Genomic DNA, 22,245 nt, shown 5'->3' with positions numbered 1-22,245 from the left:
GCCCTGCTCTAGCCAGGGAGCGGGGTCTGAGACTTGCCCCGCTCCGTGCGGCTCCTGGAAGCAGTGGCATGTCCCCTCTCCAGCTCCTACACATAGGGGCAGCGAGGGGGCTCTGCATGCTGTCCCCACTCCAAGCGCCGCCCCTGCAGCTCCCATTGGCTGGGAACCATGGCCAATGGGAGCTGCAGGGGTGGCACCTGTGGACAGGGCAGCTCGCAGAGTCGCCGGGCTGCACCTCTGTTTAGAGGCCAGAGGGAGGACTTGCTACTGCTTCTAGGAGTTGCTTGAGGTAAGCGCCCCCCAGAGCCTACATCCCTCCCGTTCCCCAACCCTCTGCCCCATCCCTGATCCCCCTCCTGCCCTCTGAATCCCTCAGTCCCAGCCCAGAGCACTCTCCTGCACCCCCAACCCCTCAGCCCCACCTCAGAGCCCGCATCCCCAGCCGGAGCCCTCACCCCCCTCGGTCCCAGCCTGGAGTCCCCTCCCGCACCCTGAACTCCTCATTTCTGGCCCCACCCCAGAGCCCACCCCCAACTGGAGCCCTCACCCCCTCCCACAGCCCAACCCCCGATTCACGGCCCACCATGAAATTTCTGGACCCAGATGTGGCCCTCGGGCCAAAAGGTTTGCCCACCCCTGCTCTAGCTTCATGCTGCCTCATTTCAGTTTCCACAAGACGTTTCCCAGCCCCAGTGACTGGCCTCCAAGCCCTCTGGATCTTCTCAACCACCAGTGGATTCTTTCCCTGGTCTCCTCTCTAAGCTCAAGTAGGTTCTGCTAAGCTCACTGAGCAGCTGGCGATAGTCTGTCTCCCCACCCCCAGTGCAAGAATCAACTTTTCCCTGAATTCCTCAGTGCACTTGGCATTCCAGTCATTGCAAAGCAGATGGCAATTCTGTCAGGTGGATGAACTGCAGGAAGCAGAAGATGTTTTAAGAGAGGATCTCGCCAGCTGCCAGAGTGAGAAAACAAAAGGGAAGACCGTGGAAGAACAGCCAAACCAGGCAGAGATGCAAGAGAAGTCTACCAGCTGCAGCTGTCTGTCTGGAAGCCAGCTCTTTAGGGCATGTCTCTACCCACCCACAAGACAGTAAAGCTTCCAAGCCTGCCATCTCCTAGGATCAAAGCAACAGAGTCAACACACTAACTTAGCATTATAGCAGAGCTCCAAAACATGACACTGTAGGACCAACTGACGTCTGGAAATATGGATTACCATTACTAGCTGCCAATGGAGCATAACTAGATGCAATACAGCTCTGTCAGAACTCACTAGCCCTTCTCGTTAGTATATCCCCCCACAAACCTCCGCTATGCTGCTGGTCACCCACGTCACGATAGTTTTCTGGTTGTTACCGTCTTAAAGCCTGTATTTTTATCCTGTTACATAAGAAAAACCCCATACAATTCAGCATTTTCATATCAATGTTTCTCTGAATAAAACCAGAACTCATTTTCCAGCATGCCAACTAAAATTCTGCACTGGAGCAGACAGACTGCCAGCCAAAAAGCAGCTTTGGTTTTGAAGTCAGCCACGTCTCATAGCAGCTGGCAGGGTCCTAGAGTTAAGCAATCTGCGTAAGAGTTTACTTTGTACAACTCAGCAGAGCATGTTTCTGCAGCCCAGCAGCGACAGGAGTTTGTAGCTGTCTCCCTCGCTCCATTCCCTTCCTTTCGCCGATCATTTCTCACAATTACTCTGACAAGAGAACAACTTTTAACATGATGCCAGGGACGCAGAAAGGGACAAGGACACACTAACAACCTGGACCCTAACACGGCATGAGTAACATGAACACACAACCATCACACCTGGCACACGATTTATTGATTACAGAACATTTTCTACATTCACTCTTTTAAATCAAAAAAACATTTAGCAGAAGCAATCCTGGTCTTACTAGACCTCAGTGACTTCTTCCCCTTTCCCCCTGGGGTGAAATGGTTCCCATAGAAGGGGGTGGTGGAAGTGAAGAGACAGGAAGGACCTGAAAAAAAGTTGCAGAAAGCCACAAACCTGTTTTTTCCCGCCGTGTCAGAAAAGTCCTAAACAAACCTAGCAGATACACTGGAGAGCATGTGAACAAAGGGAAGCTACCATAATTACACTGGGACTGCAAGGGAGCAAAGCCAAGGAAGAGGGCAGAAATGGTGGAAAGGAAGTCTGTGCTGGAAGGTTAATTGAAAGGAGTCTTAAGAAGGGATCTACCTTTAGATGAATACACAGATGTACAGAAGGCTGCATTTTTGAGCCCACAATGACTTCTGTAGCTTGTCACTTAATACAGCTATATATAATCCTCACACAACTGACCCAATCTTATTTTGATTGTCTGCCAGATCAAAGATGGCTGGAGTCACTGAAAGCATAAAGTAGAGCCGTTGTTAACCAACACATGGTCTTTTCAAGGCATGAGTTTCCCTGCCGGTTAGTTCAGAACTGAACTGAATTGAGGAGTGCTCAGTGCTAAAGGGCTTCTGTGGGGTCATTCTGACACAAAGCTCAAGAGAAGCCGTAGAATAAAGAACACCTACACACAATAGAGGGAAAGGGCTCAGGAAGTGCAGTTATTGGCCTCTCCGGTGCTCTCCTGCTTGAGATTGAGTATGGAGGTACGCACACACAGTGTTGCTATTGAGTACTCGGTGCAGCAGAGCAGCGAGAAATCCAAAGCTGTGGAGCCTCAGGCCGGGCCCATTTGTGCACTGGCAGCCACTGTTCAAGCTCAGCAGAGGCACTTTCTACCTGGGAGGACCATGCAGTGAAAAAAATGCATAAAACAAAACAAAACCCACCAGTATTTTTGACCCTGTCAAGGAACTCTAGGGTACGGATGTAGGGACCTGCATGAAAAACCCCCTAAGCTTATTTTTACCAGCTTAGGGTAAAACTTCCCCAAGGTACAAACTATTTTACCTTTTGCCCTTGGACTTTATTGCTGCCACCACCAAGCGTCTAACAAATACATAACAGGGAAAGAGCCTGCTTGGAAACGTCTTTCCTCCCAAACCCTACACCCCTTTCCTGGGGAAGGCTTGATAAAAATCCTCACCAATTTGCATAGGTGAACACAGACCCAAACCCTTGGATCTTAAGAACAATGAAAAAGCAATCAGGTTCTTAAAAGAAGAATTTTAATTGAAGAAAAAGTAAAAGGATCACCTCTGTAAAATCAGGATGGTAAATACCTTACAGGGTAATCAGATTCAGAACAGAGAGAATCCCTCTAGGCAAAACCTTAAGTTACAAAAAGACACAAAAACAGGAATATACATTCCATTCAGCACAACTTATTTTATCAGCCATTTAAACAAAACAGAATCTAATGCATATCTAACTAGATTGCTTATTAGCCCTTTACAGGAGTTTTGACCTGCATTCCTGCTCTGGTCCCAGCAAAGGCAACACACAGACAGAGAGAACCTTTGTTTCTCCCCCGCTCCAGCTTTGAAAGCATCTTGTCTCCTCATTGGTCATTTTGGTCAGGTGCCAGCGAATTTATCCTAGCTTCTTAACCCTTTACAGGTAAAAGGGTTTTTCCTCTGGCCAGGAGGGATTTAAAGGTGTTTACCCTTCCCTTTATATTTATGACAGGCCCACAGTAAAAAGAGTTGGTGACAGCCCTGCAAAGCCACTCACATTGGCTTAACTTTCACGTTAATGCAGAGGTGGGCAAACTCTGGCCCACGTGACCGTCCTGCCTGGCCCCTGAGCTCCTGGCCCTTCCCGTGCTGTTCCCCCACAGCCTCAGCTCACTGCATCGCCGGCACAATGCTCTGGTCGGTGGGGCAGCATAGCTGCAGAGCTACGTGGCTGTAGCGCTGCCAGCCATTGGTGCTCCAGACAGCATAGTAAGGGGGCAGGGAGTGGGGGGGGGGTTGGATAGAGGGCAGGGGAGTTCGGAGGGGAGGGGTAGTCAGGGAGGTCAGAGGGTGGGGAATGGGGGTGGGGTTCAAGGGCGGCAGGGGGCAGTCAGGGGACTGGGAGAAGGGATGGTTGGATGGGGCAGGGGTCCTGGGGGGTCCATCAGGGAACGGGGGGTTGGATGGGGCAGGAGTCCCAGGGCGGGGGGTGTCAGAGGGCAAGAAGCACGGGGCGGGGGCCAGGCCATGCCTGGCTGTTTGGGGAGGCACAGCCTCCTCTAATTGGCTGTCCATATAATTTCCGAAACCCAACGCAGCCCTCAGACCAAAAAGTTTGACCGCCCCTGTGTTAATGTCTCGGGGAAAGGAGATAAAATAGCCATAGGATGAGGCCTTAGGAACAGGCAGAAGGAAAAAGTCTATGTTCACAAGTTGGGCTGGCAACTTGAACACCAAAGTGGAAGAGAGAAGTGCGTCCCACCTTTGTCATTAGCTCACACCGTTGCTCCTACAGACTCATTTGTATGGACATCTTAACAGCTCTAAGGGGAAACTTCAGCACAATGAATTAATATCCTAGACTTATGCAGACCCTCCTACACATATAGGTCATGACTCCTCAAGACAAATGCACCCTGTTTTTTCTTAATGAAAGGATTTAAGTTACCACTGATATCTGGTAGGAGATCTTGGAAAGAGGATACAAGTCAGACTCATGAAACAAGTTCTTCTTTATTCTGGTATTTATCTTGTGTTGCTAACAAGTTTTCATCCTAACCTAGTAAAAATATTAGATAGAAAATATATGTCCCGCCCCTACACCCGCACTTCTTGTTTCTTAAATAAAAGAATCAAAATTTCAAGCATGAGAATGAGACAGGCTTTTCTTTCAACACACTCCTGTGGTAACCTAAATCCTTCACTAGATACAAAATGTAGTAGCCCCAGCCATAGAATCTACAGTGCTGCACCAAGGCATTGATACTCCTCACAACCATCAATCTGTGCCTTCAGAAACACATTAAAGCAATATTTAGCACTTACCTGATACTTTTCATCCACAGAACTGAAAGTGCTTTACAAAAGTGAGTCCACATCATCTCCTTTTACAGATAAGGAAACTGAGGCAGAGGGAGGGGAAGTGACTCGCCTGAGATTACACAATTTAGTGGCAGAGCTGTGAATATGGTTGTTACTTATATCACTTAAAGGAAACGGTATCAACAGAAAGCGGAGATATTTTGAAGCACGGCTCTACCCCATCTGGAGCTCCAGGGTGAAGGAATGCTAGCTTGTGGCATTAAGGAGTTAATGGGAACTGCTGAGAACTTTTGGGAAAGACAGAAAGATACATTAACAATGGAAAAGGGTAATGAAGAGTGAAGTTTTGGTGAGAGAGGAAGCAGATAACTCAGTTATCTATCAGATACAGTGTGTTTTATCAAGCAGGAGACAATATGCGAAGACTCCCTGCTCAGAGCTTTAATAGAAAGAATTTGAGAAACAGATTGTAGGTGAAAGATTCTAAAACCATGAAATAGTGTTCTGGGCTGGAGAGGAATGAGGCACTACTGCATGCATGTCCTGACACCTCCCCCAGCAAGCGGCCTCCCAACCTGGAGTCATTTGTTGCAGCCCCGAGAAACTTCCCATCAACTCAAATATCCTGGGAAAGAAGACAAAGAAATATGTATTCTTGCCCTAGGACTACATTTTCCATAGCCCGGCTTTGAAAGCCCTTAGCAATCCTGCACAGATGCGGATGGACTACTGGTTACAACTGGAAGTCAATTCGATACTCAGTTTACACAAGGTCATATGAATTATTTCATCTGAGTCTCAATTTCACCATCTGCAAAATGGCAGCAATACTTTTGTAAGAGTGCTTTGAGATCCTTATACAAAAACTGCGTTATAGTGTTGAGATGGGGTTATGTTTGGGAGGAGAGAAGAAAGGAAGATAGAGCAAAAGAACTACACTGAGGGCTGTAAACATCCAAAGGACAGGATGGCTCAAAGAATCTGGTGTGGGATGTGGAGCCTGTCACATCTAGGTGAGGTATCCAAACCTTGCCCAGGTCAATAGTGACAAAAATAAGATTATCTGATAGCTATTCAGTGATATGTGAGATGAGCTTGTGACCTCGGGACTTTCTGAGCAGACAAGTGGCCACAACGTTAACCACAACTAGCCCCCTTTTTGGTACCTTCAGCAGATATGAATGGGCTTTTAGTCTGAAGGGCTTTCCTTCGAGGGGGGCGCCCTCAAGGACAGTGCCCTGTCACAGCCCATCATGTGCATCAGAGAACAGCAGTCTCCAGTGTCAATCCAGCACCTTTCACCAGCCCCGTGTTTGCCTAAGATGACAACATTCCCTAGCAACATGCACATTTTTGGTATGCACACGTTTTGAGAAAGCCCATGTGCTACCTTGTAGTACAAATGCAGCAAACAATGAAGTGGTCTTCAGATCAAGGCAGGGCCAGCATTTTTATAAGCCTGCACTAGCTTAGACCCAGAGGCATTTAGGTGCACTTCTTCTGGATTCAAGTCCAGCAGCTCATTTTGCAGACATCTCAGACAATGTAGAAATCAATCTTGCTTCAAGTATACAGCAACACACCAGCAAGATGTGCTTCAATCCCAGGGAGTCACCCATTGGCACCCCTTACCACCTAACCCCCAGTTCTCACAGAGAATAGGGTGTAAAGCAGGAGAGGACAGGCAGCATTAACTCAGCAAAGTCAAACCTTCGGCTACAAGCTCCCAGCAATACACATGAATCCAAGTCTCCCCTTCTCCCAGTGCAAAATCCAGCCTAGCTGTCTTCTAACTGCAGGGGAAAGGCAAGTACAGCAACATTCTAGTGCCAAACAGATGCAGACACTATGGAATCAGCTCTCTCAGGTCTAACTCCGTTATCCCTGGTGACTATAACCTTACAGTTTGAGGCATCACATAGTCGTCATGGGAAAGACAAGGATGCCACAAGTCAGACATTCTCCACATTTACGTACCTGGCGTGCACCAAAGACTGGGGCTGGCTCTTTCCCATCCCGTCAGCAGAAACAGGGTGAGGGAAGAGGACGACACATCCCTGGGGATACATTCCTGGTCCATGCAGTGCTTTTCCCTAACTGAGGCACCAAAGAGAAAGCTGCTCTCAAGTTCCAAGCCTCTCTCGTGCATTCCTGCTGCTAGCTACCCACCAGCTCACACATTAGGCATACAGTCAGCTGTTCTGGTTTCCCTCCCTTTGCCACCTTTCATCTGAGGGGCTCAAAGTTCTTTACAGAAGGTGGCTCAGTCACATCCTCATTTTACGGTTGGAAACTAAGGCACAAAGATTAAGTGACTTGCATAAGAGTCAGGAACAGAAATCATCTCCCCTGCTTCCAGTGACCTGCTCTAACTACTAGACCTCCCCACTAACAGAGACCTTTCTCCCCTAATACCCTGCATATTGATATGGCTTGAGTGCACTGTGTGAATCACAAGAGCTAGTTTCATTTCCTCATAACAGTGAAGGTACAAATTTTAAAAAAAAACCCACCACCATGGCTTCTATTCTCGCTCTGTAAGATGGACTACTTGTCTTGACTAGATGGAAGGGCACTGGTACAGAAGGAGTCTTGGAGAACTCTGCCTTTGCTATCACAAAGCAGACAGAGCGAGAGAAAAGACAACACTTCTTGGGGAAACAGGCAAGGTTTCTCAGCTACATTTTGTTCACCAACAGTTATGGGAAAAGACAGGATTTAATGCAACAAGGGGCTTTGGCAATATGAACTGGATGGTATCTATAGAAAGAAATGGTCACAAGACTAATCTCCGATCAAGATGGCTTCTTCAGAAGCATAATGGGATTCTCTTTCAATGGCTTGCGAGTGCCAGCTGCAGATGCTGGGGAACAATGCTGGTTGGTTAGGGCTTCCACGTCAGGTTCCTTAGGTGAGCAATGGTTTGGTTTCCTAGAAGGCATGAGTGTCCCGCTTTGGTGTGTCCATGATGGCAACAGCTGTCCCAGCCCAGTATTGTACTATGTGCAGCTGTGCCTCATGTGGAAATTAACAACATACTCTGCATTAGTCCGCTGCACCGAGATAGCAAAGGGCTCAAAGGGGTGAAAGGTGAATGCAACCAAGCGTCGTACTGTGTGATTGATGGGTCGGCCCAAGAGTCCTGCTTGGATTTCAAACTTCAGGAGGCCAGAATCCCTGGCATAAAATCTGTAAGGAAGAGAAACAGAGAATGCTGATTATGTCTATTCCTGCTCACTGGTTTTGCCATCTTGAACTCTGCATGAAAAGGGACAGGTGCCACTGATGACTGCTCATTATTCCATCCCTGGTATTTACCCAAAGGCATGCTGGCAAGATGGTGCGACAGACTCAGCCTGCCCTGGCCAATACGTAGCATTGACTAAGCAATACAAATGATGGAAGGTCATGTAGGGAAAGTCCCTTCCTGGGTAGAAGTTTTTAATCTCTAACTTTTTATCTCATTTTATTGCCATAAATGAGAGAAGCCTCTTGCAAAGAGCTGTATTTCACTCTTGCGGCCTCCGATTTCGGGATCCACAGTTAGAATAAAAGGGTTTATCCCTAATAAAATACATACTGGCTCCCTACCATCCCACTGTAACATCTCCCATAGTCATAATGGGAGTTACACATGAGCAAATGAGCAATGTCCACTTCTTACCTGAGCCACATTGCAGAGCACTTCAGGTTTGGGGAGCAAGGGTCCTATCTGAGTCTCAGAGGTGGATCTCTGCATGGTAGTATATTGGATGATTTCTTTCCCTTTCCAGATCACCCAGACTTGTTGTGATCACTGCATTTGGCCATTAAGCCAAACATCTCCCATAGTCATAATAGGAGTTACACATGAGCAAATGAGAAAACAGACCCATAAATTTTAAACAGCCTTCGCTCTCCAACTGTGAGAATGTGTTGTCTCTCTCCTGTTCTACCAAAAAGACTTCACAACACCACATTGCTGCTATGTGACTTGGCTACTCGCACATCATGTCCCCTCACTGTATCCCCATTCAGAAGATGTATGAGAGCTACTGGACTTGACTTGCTCTAGGGTTCCTTAAACTACTTTACAGCCAGACTTCACAGTCACTTGCAGATTTTCAGTGAAAACTGTCAATGTAAGAGCCTAGGAGGAAGTCACTTAATGGCCAAATGCAGTGATCACAGCAAGTCTGGGTGATCTGGAAAGGGAAAGAAATCACCCAATGTACTACCATGCAGAGATCCAACTCTGAGACTCAGATAGGACCCTTGCTCCACAAACCTGAAGTGCTCTGCAATGTGGCTCAGGTAAGGAGTGGACATTGCTCTCCACTGACTTTCTGGCCCATAAGCAGAGCAGTGTTGGCTGCCTCTAAAGGGAGTTCTGCCTAGCCCTCCTTTGTTTGTTTGATCTTTCCTGTGTTGTGGAGGAACTCCTCTCCATGTCCAAGAGTTATGCTGTTTCAAGCTGCACCCCCCTACATCTCTAGCAGAACACAATGATCTCAGCAACTTCACCTTCCACCCAATACTTCAGTGGGTTCTTCTGATAATTTGGAAACCAAATGGCCTCCTGTTATTACACAAATCCATCAGCACTGGCCCTGAAGTTGGCTCAACTACTAGGACCTTTTTCCGAGCACAGACTCGTGCTGGTCATTCTGTCCCTATCGGTTTCCATTTCCTTCCTGCCTTGTAGCTTTTGGTTGTTTGCATTTGCCTCTGGTTTCAGCTCAAAATTGCTTTTGTATCAGAGCACATTCTTCCCAACACCACCTGCTAGCCTGATGCACTCACAGCTCTTAGGCTGGCAGCAATGGCTCCAGACAGATTCTTTCAATATCAGACACCCTCCAGGTTTTGATAATGCACTTAAGGAATTGCTAAATTCCTTGCATTTTTCTAGTGCGCCATTCTCCCTCCTCACCTGAATAAGAATGCCAACCAGCTGGCATGCCAATTACACATAAGAACAAAGCAAAAGAGTTACAATCTTAGATTCATAGATACTAAGGTCAGAAGGGACCATTATGATCATCTAGAAGTAGTTGGCTTTCTAAAAAGCTCCCTCCTACACAGAACTAGGCATGTGGGGGGTTGGTTTCTAACTAAAACAGGGCCTATGCGCTGCTCCTCTTTTCACAATTCAATGTAATTTAAACACACTCAAGATGAGCTCCCTGTAATCTCAGGTAATCTCAAAGATGTGCTCAGTTTGGTATAGTGCTCTGCAATCAGAGGCCATTTCCATGGACTCTCACTCTGTGGATAAACTAGGCACTGAAATATAAGACCTTGCGTCAATAAAAACAACAAGACCAGGCTTTTCAAATTGTACAAAAATGGTAAATTTACCTGCAGACCATTTCTGTAGGCTCCTTATTAACCCTTTAGATTTACAAGATTTAACCCCCTAACACAGAAGTTGCTGTGTTAAGGATTTGGCAGCCCATGCATCTCCCCCACAAGCTTTGTGGTTCCCTGCTGTGAGTTTGCTGCCAAGCCTCTTGTAAACAGATATTGGGGAAAAGGCCCTGAAGGCATTCCATCAGCAAAGAGGCCAGGAAGCAGGATGTTAACCACTCCAGCAGCTGAGAGAGAGGGCTGCTGCAGCCTTCCAGGGGAAGAGAGACAGTAAAAACAAGAGTGAGGAGGAGGTAAGCTAAAGGCAGCATGAGTGGGTGCCGAGTCGGTGCAGGACACAACTATGGGACCTCAAACCATGTATGGCGTAGAAGAAAATAAAATATAGATTGAGTGTATCTTGGGCTGCTGATGGGCTCTGTGCCAAAGCCAGGTGCATGGAACTGTCACTATAAATCCTACATTACCAGTAAAGAGAAAATAAGCTAATCCGTCTTTATTTCAAAACCGATTTCTGCATGATGGGCCGCTGTTGTATTTTATTAATCACTGTCTTGTGTGAGAGAAACACGGCAGCACTTTTCCAGCTGTTCAAGGGTTAAGGGTTACTTCTGCTATTGAATTGCCCTACATACTATAAGCAGGCAGCTGGGAAGCAGGAGCCCCCCCACAGCTCCAAACCCCAATTCAAGTCCTGATTGACTTTGGCATTTTATAACCTGATCTTCTAAAGCGCAAAGCTACATGTCTACTCAGGGGAGAGAGGGAAGGTGGTTGTTTGCTTTGTTTATTACAGAAGACATGACCATAGCAAATGTCTGCAGTCCTACTCCCTTTTGTCTGTAGAAGTGGCACAAATGTTGGCAGATGCGGACAAACACCACCCAGTGAGATCTCTGAACATCAAGTACAGTGACAGGAAAAGAAGCAGATATTTCTCTGCAGACTGCACAGAGTTTGAGATCAAACCAAACCATACACGAGAAATCAATTAAATAGCTATGATTTGGGGATTGTGTGTATGAATGGTCAAAAGTTCCCAAATCTTAGGCAGGTGTCATGTGCATGGTGCAGGAGGGAATACTGTGGACAGCAATAAAGTTGGTGGTTGCGACCTGTTTCCCATCTCTCTGGGCAGAACAAGACACCAACCTCGGGGCAGTCACAGAGCACAGGATCAACTCTTCGATCTCTCTCTTTGTTCACAAAATGTAGGATTTATTTTGCTCTTCAAGCACTAAGAGCTGTGCAGTTTTCTGCCTTGGGACACTCAGCACATTTAGGCCCAAAGTATGATCTTCCTTAAGACGTTTTGAATCTGGTGGGGGAAGTGCCAGAATCCAAACAGCTATTCTTGAAATCCATTGCTGTGGCCAATAGACAGAAACAATTTGTGCATGCCCAAGATAGAAATGTGCAAGCTCCACCTGTTAGCCTGCAAGGAGCATTGCAAACCTCCCTACTTTCAAGGTTAGGCACAGTCCTGTTAATAAGGCACAGACAGAAATAAGAAGAATCGCCCTTAGGTCTGACCAAAGCTTCTGCTGTGCAAGCAAGTTTCTTATGCATTATAGGTTTCCAATTAATGAGAAACACAAGGGACGATAGGGAAAAGGGGACCACGGACTCCAGTGTTTGTTAAATGAAGAGGAATAAAGTTCATAGTGAAAGATGACATTGGTTTCTAAGTTTCTCAGTGTGCATTACAGACAACAGAGTATGAAGACAGTCAAACCCTGCTGTGAATGTTATGGATAACATATAAAGATATCTAAACAAATCAGACCTGTATAAGTGCTTGCCAGCCCCACCTCCCAAAATGAGCATTTTCTTGACGTGGCAAAGCAAACTCATACATTGCAACCATAGCATGCTGGCTGTCATATAGCAGAAGGCTGGAGTCTGGGAAGAGGAGGAATTTAATGTTCATATAAAAGGCTGTTCAAGTTTCGCTACCCATTTCTGCCTTTCAACATGGCCAATGCGCCTCAACTCCAATTTTGAAAGAGCCGAATGTAACTGTGTGTATGTAAAATAGGCACAGTCCATAGGAGAGAAAAGACAGAGCTTCCTAATTTACTGGTCTCTCTGGAATAATTTACACAAGGACTTTGCTGGAATGGGACAGAGGAGGGGAAAAGGCAAACAGCCCTATATGTACACTTCAGTCTGAGACACAGTCGAGACACATGTACATTTCTGAGAAACACACATTCAGTCCTAGCCATATGCAATTTTCTGACTCTTCTTCATACCTGATGGGGTGATCTCCACATGTCTTTGGCCGTTCCATGACTGACACCCACTTGTCATCATAACTGAAGAGGGAGAGGTCAAGGTAAGGACTGCCACTGTAGGACTGAGCGCTGATTGGGAGCTGACCCAGCAGCCTCCGCACAGCCTCTGTGTGCCCTCCATACTTTGCATTCACAATAGTGTCCTTAAACCTGGAGCACACAAAGGGACAGATTTTATTTGCAAAGCACACAGGTAAATGGCACAATGTAGATACATTAGTGTTCGAAAAGGACAGAGATAAAAATCAAAACAGCAGCAGTTTAAAAACTAGTACTACTAAATTCAGAAGTTGTATTTCATCTAATACACCATCAGTCTCAATTCTGGTAACCTTTTACCAGTGTTCTATTCTGTTTTGGAACTATGGACTGACAAGTGGATAGGAACTTGTCATTCCACAAGGTCTGGCTACAGCTGCCCAGCAGTACTGGAAATGTACAGATCAGAAACGGGGAAAGATGGATTAGCAGCTTATCAATCAATCCAGGTTTTATTGCAAAGATTGTAAACATTGTAAGTGAAGCCTGAAGGGTGTGCTATAACAGTTGAATTCCTGAGGTTAAAGGAGGACTTGGGAATCCATCTCTCCCCAGCCATTATGTTTTGATTGCATAAAGGGAAGAAACTGTAGAAGAAGAAGAACCTTGAAGAAAGAAGCCTGCAGCTGTTTAGCTCAGCACAGTCTGAAAAGTTCTTTCCTGTGAGAAGATTGATCTGGATTGGAGTTTTTCTTCTTTACAAGTTAGTAAGCAGAATCTGAGATTTCTGCTGGTGAGATCCAACTTTTTTATGAGACCAGCGGTATAAGAGCAACTTATCAGGAACAGTTTATATTGGACTGTAAACTCTCAGGGCAAGGGCCTATTGTGTTTACTTATCTAACAAGCACCATACCAACCCTATAACCACCTCCGTTATAGGCTCTGACCACCAAGCAGAAGACTGAAGAGGTTTTTGCCTCTGGTTTCAGCTACAAAACAAGAGCCGCACTTCATATGTTGGCATTAAGTTCTGTCTCTCACAAGCAGTACGGAATCTCCAGTGGGAGTTATGGAAATATACAAGACGACTAAGTCTCCTTCACTTGCAGGGATTCAACAACTTGAATCAACAGAAGTCTCCCCTATAAGCAATGGCAGCAATGGTCACTATATAGTTCTGCTGAAGTTTAGTAAGTTGTGGGAAGTACAAAAGGCTCTGGCACACTTGGGTACATCACCAAATATTCCTAGGACCACATTTTAGAAACATCACCACCTGCATTACTCACATGACTTTAGTCTATTTACAAGAATTTTAGAAGCCTGATTTACTTTTATCTCTCCCTCCACCTTCACTGTGACACTAGACTGGTCAGTTTTACTCTCACACTGGAAAGGAAGGTCCCACTGAAAAAAGGAACAGCATACTTTTTGCTGAAATTGTAGAAAATGCCATAAACACACAGTTTTATTCATATTACATTTGGGGAAACCTGTCTGGCAAAATAAATCCCAAATGTGGTGACATTTTTGGTTTAACAAATCCTAGTTTTGGGCCCTAACTACTCAGAGAGCATCACTTAAACAGCCCCAAAGGAAGTCACAGCACAAGGTGTGCTGGCAGCATGCTTCCCTCAGAAATCTTTCTCCCTAGGGTTGAGTGCTTAGATTGTCCACTGTATATTTTCTAGCCTTGGTCTACCATTTACATGGCAGACCAAACAAGACAGTGAATGTGGAATACAGAACCAGACGTACCCTGCCTCAGCCTTGAGTTTTCAGCACATTTCAGAACCATAAGGCTGTGGTGAGATGTGCCATGTTCAGAATGGACTCATACACCAGGTCAGTCACTAATGAGCTATGTTTCTCAAGGTTGCCACCGCTATTTGATACTGGCCTTTGGCTGGCAGTGTTGAGCATGTACCCATATGGTATAAGGCATGCTCCGAATGGCTCACCGGCGCTGGATCTGTCTGGCAAAGTTGTTACTGGAAGCTGAGCAGGGAAATTGGACAGCCTCGCTGTGCAGGGTGGCATTCCTGAAGAGATCACAGAAGTTCTCAAAGAGTTCCAGTAGCTCATCCGAAGTGTTCTCGAACACAGCAATAACTTCTGTGGTCACCATGTTGTACACAACAAAGAATGAAGGCTGCAGAGAGTAGCAGAGTTAGTGGTTTTCCAACAGAGTGCAGACAGACAATACAGTGTCCATATTAGTTGGGAATCCCTCCCCCCGCATACACACAACACACACACAAAAGACTACCCATGATTACTCTGCAATGTAGGAGAATCTCACATTCACTATACAAATTCATTATGCTATTCAAATACCTCAGAGGGTACCAGATTATCCAGCCTATTCACGACAGTGTATTTATGAAGGGAACTAAATGCACTTTCAATTTTTCATTTCAAACTGGACGTCAATATTTCTGTTTTCTCTTCCTCACTCTCCACCAAATACAAAATGCTTTTTAAAGTGGCAGATTTAATTTTCTTTCCTGCTGGGGAAGTGATTTTAAACCAGGTCCTGGCTGGCAACAAATTATTTTTCTTGTATGTGAAGAGCTGAGAGCTTTTTGGGGGGCATTTACTGTTTTCCCCCTCTTAATATTTCCAGCATGCAGAGATGAGATTTTTTAGTGCATTGTGTTCCAACATTGCCTGCAAAAGTTTTACCCATTATAGAAATGAAAGTCTGAAGGACAATAACTATTCCTTTTTAATACTGACACTCTTATCCAAGAATTTCCAGGTGCCATTGTAAATCCAAAACATGAGTCAGGTACTTCTGCAATAAATCTTTCCCTAGATAAGGTTACTCAATCGCTAAAGACACTAACTCTCAAACCATGGGTGTCCAAATTTACTGGCCTTCAGAGCCACATACAACAATCTTCAGAAGTTCAAATGCCGGAGCACATCTACTGGGAGCCAGGGTTGGGGCTTCGGCCCAGCTCCTGCTGAAACTCCGAGCGCTGCCAGGTGTGCTCTGCAGGGCTGATGCCCCAAGACCCACCTCCCTGCTGGACAGAAGCCCCTACCGCACCGTCCCACTAAAAAGGCAGAGGTCCTGAGCTTCCTCTCCTCCCCCAGTCTGGTAGGTGAAGAATGAGGGGGCATAGTGGGCTCTGCGAGCTGCACTTTAATGGTAAAAGAGCTGCATGTGGCTTGTGAGCCACAGTTTTGCCACCCCGTCCCAAACCCAGATACCAGTCACATGCTTGACCTCTAACAACAGAGTAGCACCTTTGTAAATCCAGATGAACTCAGACCTTAGGATTTCCATATATATATTAGATGCTTGGGGAAGCTCTGAACATATTCCCAACCTATAGACTCCACCTTGCTATACTCACAATGCAAGACTGGCCTCATTTTACAAAAAAGCCCAGCTGCAGACACACCTCAAGACTTCACCCTCTAGGATAATTTGTGGGCTGGGGAGAAGAATGAGGAAAGAACTCAGATGGGTCTCTCAAAATGGGACACAGTTTAGACTATCACTATACCAAGCCCATGGCTTGTTAAAGAATTGTGTTGGTTTTGGAGAAGTTGGTCCATGCTATCCAGTTTTCTCTCTCAAGGGAGCTGTTACTGACACATTGTACTTAGACTATTCAGAAAATGGGGGAAACGGGTGGTTGCCAAATACCCACATATTACTCCCAATCACCTGAACTATTAGCTAAATCACCACCTCCTGAAAAAAAAAAGTCCTTCTGGGCTATAGGATTGGAGTGCAGAGGGAAGGAGAAGGGCTTGACTACCCTCGATTCATTCCTGTACAAATATTTACCACTTTAAAGATTGCAAAATTACACTTATAAGATATTTCTTTTACAGGGATCTCTATATTTACTGTAATTATGTGTCTATAGAATGTGCTAAACCAGAGAAACTTTTCTCAAATTATGTTTTAAAGCCACTTGTAGTTCCTGGGTAGGATGTTATGCTATACTTGGCATAAGTTAGGTAACCACATAGCTATTGAGCAAAACATAGTATTTCCGTAGAACGCGTCATATCTCGACCCATCTGAATAACTGAGAATTCATCTTCCATACTTTCAGTATAGGTTCCCACTACTTGTGCTGGTGTTAATCAGATGATTGAGATAGGAAAAACCTACTAAATCATCTGGTCCATGTCACTGCCAATTTAAAGCTCAGATCCTAAGTGTGTGTGTGTGTGTGTGTGTGTGGGAATAAACCAGCCATAGATATTCAACTGGATCATAATTTTAGGCCTCACTGCATAATCAAACAAACAAAGGAAAGGTTAGGCTCAAGTGCAGAGGAAAGAACAGAATTTTCACTAAATAGAGAACCCTGCTACAACTGTCATAGAAACCATCCAAGAGTAGTGGAAGTGGCAGAGCATGAAGAAGGGACCTTGTGGCCAGGTTGGCAGATCTAAAACGTGACCATTTTTGCTTTACTTTGTACCACTTCTTGTTTATTAAGATGCATAAATGTGTTTATCAAAACTCAGGCTTCATGTACAACATTTGAAAAACAACCTTTTAGTGAGTTTTAATAAAAATTAAAACCTTAATTTTTCCCTCTCAATGCACCAAAAAAAACAGTACCCTAAATACCAATCCACCCAATCCCTCCTCATGGAAACCCTAGGAGATGAGATGGGCCTAATTGTCAATAAGCTCTAGCTCCCTCAAATCAGAAGTAAGGGAAAAGACTTTCCACAACTGAGAGCCCTACACATAGAACAGCTTGCCACAGGTGCTTAAATCTAGAACCTGTTAACCAGTTATCTTGAATGCCTCAGCTGATCAGACTGCCAGAACCTACACAGAGCTTCACAGATCAAAGTCAATATCTGGAAGTGGACCCAGAAACAAAGGGGAAGCTAAGTTCATCTCCTGAGGAACTAGTGTAGTCTGCTGCCTGCCTCTGCAGCTTCAAGCCAGCCACAATCTGCATTAGCTGTGAAGTCTAAGTGGTCTTCAAATGGAAGCATTCTAGAGAGCATTGCAGTGACCTGTCACAGATGCCTGTCAAAGTCCAGATCCAAGAGAACTGGTTACATTCACCGAAACAGGAAGGCTTATGATATTTTTGGCCACTGACAGAGCTCAAGACTCCAGGAGCAGTAAAGTGGGCCCCAAAACCTCCCAAATTGCAACCCACTTGGACAAAGGTTTAATATCTTTGCAATATCCATGTTGTTTATGTGTATTTGTTAGACAAATATTTCAATGCTGCTTTTACAAAAGACTCTCAATCCTCAACTACTTTACAATAATAAACAGTGCACACAATCTACAGCAGACTAATGTATGTGCACAATGGAAGAAGTAACACACAAAGAAATCTTCAAAGTGAACAGTTAACATCCATTCATTCCAACTTCTAGCCCTTGAAAAACAATGGGACAAATATTGAAGGGGGGGCAGGGAGGAAACAGAACAGTGAGCAATGAGCAGCACTGCAAGTTTAGAAAGAGTTCTTGCCAGACATTTTTAATAGAATTATAAAATAAGCAGATGAAAGGAATTAAATAGATTAAAAAACTTAAAGTAGTCTCAGACCATCTCACATGGATTGAAAACTGAAGATCTCTAGGAAAAAAGGCAATGACAAACATGTGTTATGGTGGGGACAGAGCGGTAAAGGATGTCTACCACAGAGATAGGCATTAGAGCTGGTCTGATTTAACTTCATTACCGACCTGGAAACGGGATTAAACAACATTTTAATTAGAGATAGCAGATGATACTAAATTGGGGGAATTCTGCACCTCTACACAAGTGCAGAATTAATGTCCTCCGCAGATTCTTTTCCCCCCCGCAAAATAATTGATTCTGACAGGAAGGCAAAGGGAAGTCATGTGAGGAGTCACGCTGCAATTACATCTTTTGCCCACCAGGGGCTGATGTGCTGTCAGAAGAGAGGACAACTGGCTCATGAGCAGGAGCAGCCAACCATAGAGAAGGAGGGGGCAGATGCTGTCTTCCTCACAGAACCCTGCCTGCAGAGTCAGGTAAGGAGGCATGGAATGGGGTCGGGGGGGAGACAGAGAGTGGGGCACATGGGGCTGCTGCGAGGGGTCACGCAGACTGGAGTTCATAATAGCTAGTGAGGGGAGACAGATTGGGTACAGGAGCTAGTCGGGTGACAACATTGACCCAGGGGCTGAATGGGAATGGTGATGCAGGGCCACAGGGGGATATGGGCAGCTATACCTGGCTGAATGGGAAGAGGGGGGTGCAGGGACACATGGAGACAGGGCAGCTATCCATAGCTGAGTTAGGATGCAGGGACACATGGGGAAAGAGGGGAGTGGGGGTGCAGGACCACACAGGCACATTTGCAGATATGCCTGGCTGAACGAGGAGTGGGAGTGCAGGGACACACAAGGACAGGGGCAGATGTACCTGATTGAATGGGAAAGGCTAGTAGTCAGCCAGGGTCTGCCTGGGGGAGGCTCCCAAACTCCCTAACAATTGCCCCCCCTCCAGAAAAACACCTTGTTCTATACTTCCCCCACCCATACCCAACAACACTCCAGATTCTCTCCCAGGCTCCTTCCCTCTCCCTCAGCTCCTCCAATACCCCCAACTTCCCAAAGACTTTGCACTGCTTTGGAGGGGTGCGGGAAATACATTTCTGAATTGTACTTTAAATGAATTATTACTTAAAGCTCTGTATTAATATCACGAAAGCTTATGCTCAAATAAATTGGTTAGTCTCTAAGATGCCATAAGTACTCCTTTTCTTTATGCCTAGTAGGGAATCTATTTGTCAAAAACCATTTCCTGAATCTTTTTTGTTGTCTGTATTGTTACAGACATACTTGCTGACAGGTATTTTGAAATAAACTACCAAAATAATTGAAACTGGCATGATTCTGACAAATAACATTTCCAGAATTTTAAAATATTGTGTGCAGAATTCTTAATTTTTTGGTGCAGAATTCTCCCAGGAATAATTGGGAATTGCAAATACCATCCAGGACAGAAAGATAGTAAGAGGCTTTGAGAGATTAGAATTTAAGCAGAGAAAGTGAGATTCAGCTTGGAAAAATGTCATTACATCTGAAAAATACTCAAACACACATACCTAATAGGAAAGAAGCATCTGGAAAGCAGTAATGGCTTAGAGATCCAACTATGCAGTACAATATGGCAAGAAAAAAAGGTCAGCTTGGGGTGGCACATGCAGAGTCTGTAGACCACAGAGTAGGGAAATTAACAGTTCTTTCTTTATATTACTCTGGCATGATTGCCTCTGAAGCACTATTTAGTTCTGGGCACCCTTCAACAGAAAGAAACTGGTGAGAGTGGGGAAAAGGAACAAAATGATCAACAACAAAATGGAGAGGTTGAAATAATAAGCTAAATTAAAGGACTAATTGTATAGTTTGTATAAATTGGTTAGTCTCTAAGGTGCCACAAGTACTCCTTTTCTTTTTGTATAGTTTGTGTAAGACATCTGACGGGGAAATGACTGGATGACTCTCAACAGGTAACTGAAGGGTATATTTACCAAAGATGGAAAAAAGGTCACAATACGTAGGGTAGCACTTGAATATAATTAGGAATAATTGGAAGAAATTAAGAAAAATTTCCATTAAACTGTGAAATAGTCACCCAAGGGAAGCAGAAATACTGTCACTCGGGACATTTATAATCAGATTGTATGCTCATCAGGACAGAGACTATTTTTCAGCCTGCATTTGTACAATGCCAGACAGAATAGGTCCCTGATCCTGACTACTAAAAAACAACAACAGACTGGACAAAGCACCAGTAAGTGTAGTACAGGAAACGATCCTGCATTTGCGGGAAGACGGAATTGGATAACCACGTTGGTCTTCTCTCTTCCTAATTTCTATGAAGTTTTGACATTGAGAGAGGGGGAATCTTACTGAATCCCATCAAAGATACCACCAAGGCCCCTCACAACAGGATCCAAATTATATACTGTGTAGGTCCTAACAGAATATTTCTACCCAACACTCAAAGACCCAAATCAGCACTTAGACCAGAAATGTAGTTTACAGTATTTATCTGCATGAGAATAACCTCAACAAAGCAATAAGCTGCCCAAAGAGGACAGGCCCTACCTGTGAAGGGTCTGTCACCCGCAATGTGACCACATCTTCGCTGGTGTATTTAATAAACAGATGGCTCTCATCCAACAGCTGCATTTTCCACATGCGCAGCTGCCTCAGCTGATCAAAGTACTGGAAGAACCTCCTTTTTGCCATTGCACTCCCATCCTGCTCTGCCCTCCTCCACAGGTACACCAACAGTCTGTGTTTCAGAGAATTTATGAAGGGTTCTTTGTACGGGTTTGCCATCCCTGTCTGAGTGTCTCGCTGCACTTCTGGATAGACAGCGGACAGGGTCAGGAGATCATCCTCATAGCAGAAGCGACCTATAGTCCGTACATCAATGAATGTGCCCTCAGGCGTCACCTGAAAGACATGAATAGTCTGCTGCTGCACAGAGAGAATAGCCAAGATATTCTTATACAGGTATAGGCCCTGATTGTGAGACAAGATGACTTTGTCACATTTGAATGTCCTTGTGTCACACAGTCTACCTGTGTGAAGATCTATGATATGTAGAGAATAGTCCTCCAAAGGGGACCTGGGATTAGGGGTCACCGACTCACTGTTGCGATAAACCTCAAAAAATGGGGGATGAGGTTCCTCAGGCAGGTAGGCAGCAGAGCCAACGATTACATAGCGACAGTCATCTGTGAACAAACTGCACTCGCGGTTCAAGTGCTCGCCATTGGAGGCCACATTAGTGATATGAAGCAAGACGAAGAAACGTTCAAAGAGCCGCCCACGGATGTTAACAGATCTTTGGTCATTGCCATTGGCCAAGATCTCGCCCTCATAACCCTGTAGGAGATCCTCTGCTGCCTGGCAGCCCTGATACTCGTAGATCTCCAGGGAGGTCTGGTCCGAGGAGAAAGCAATGAAGTAGCGCCCATCGGGGGAGAACTTGCGCAGGAAGCAGGGCGGCTTCTCAACGTTGACCACAGTAAAGTTGGGGAAGACATTCTGGTGGAAGACCCGGACCTGGTGCCAGTGGGTGCCGGCCTTACCAGAGCTGATCCTTCGGCGCTCCAGACGGTGGATGACGTTCTGGTTCTGGATTCTGCGGGGCCTGATGGTTGGAGTGTCATTATCCATCACTTCATCGTTCCCTGGGAGGGAAGGAAACACAGAGGCCACTGTACTGGACAGGGAGCAGCACGATCCTACACCGGACCGTGTCGCGGGGGGGGTAATGTCAGGGGGTCTCCTAGGGGTGCAGGGCGCCGCAAGGGTAACCCAGAGGCGAGGTGCTCTGGAGATGCCTGCTGAGAAGAGGGGGCGCGGGAAGCTCCCCCGGAGGCGGCCCCAGCGTCAGGGCCCGGGGGTGGGAGGCTCACAGGGTTAGGGGGCCCTGGGCGCCCCGGCAAACGGAGGTAGCGGTTTCCAGACGCCGGGGCGCTGCGGGGCCGCGGGCCCCCAGGATGGGCGTGCGGCGGCGGAAGCCGGGGGCGCTGGCGGGCGTCGCGCTTCTCCTCACCTCTCCGGGCTGCAGCGGGTCCTGCCGCCTCCGCCGTCCGGTCACTCTATGGCCGCCGCCATCTTTCCGCCAAGGCGGCGCTGCTAACGACTCCTCCGCAGCCTTGGTGACGAGAGCAAGAGGGTACCGCGCCAGCCCGGAAGGGCTTCCGGA

The 22,245-nt window shown here is 45.9% G+C and overlaps 1 protein-coding gene across 1 annotated transcript; it reads right to left on the bottom strand.

The window, feature by feature from the left end:
• Nucleotides 1–1,806: 1,806 nt before the first annotated feature.
• DET1 (DET1 partner of COP1 E3 ubiquitin ligase) lies at nucleotides 1,807–22,191 on the bottom strand. The gene is made up of 5 exons (XM_077827788.1): nucleotides 22,093–22,191; nucleotides 20,628–21,724; nucleotides 14,495–14,685; nucleotides 12,510–12,701; nucleotides 1,807–8,094 (listed from the first exon to the last, which is right to left on the bottom strand). Exons 2-5 carry the CDS (start codon nucleotides 21,708–21,710, stop codon nucleotides 7,905–7,907), a joined length of 1,656 nt encoding a protein of 551 aa, XP_077683914.1. The 5' UTR covers nucleotides 21,711–21,724; nucleotides 22,093–22,191; the 3' UTR covers nucleotides 1,807–7,904.
• Nucleotides 22,192–22,245: the final 54 nt, after the last annotated feature.

The sequence above is a fragment of the Eretmochelys imbricata genome, chromosome 10 (genome assembly GCF_965152235.1).
Source record: "Eretmochelys imbricata isolate rEreImb1 chromosome 10, rEreImb1.hap1, whole genome shotgun sequence".
NCBI lineage: Eukaryota > Metazoa > Chordata > Testudines > Cheloniidae > Eretmochelys > Eretmochelys imbricata.
Note: the sequence above shows the minus strand (reverse complement) of the source record. Positions and strands in the feature narration are given on the sequence as shown.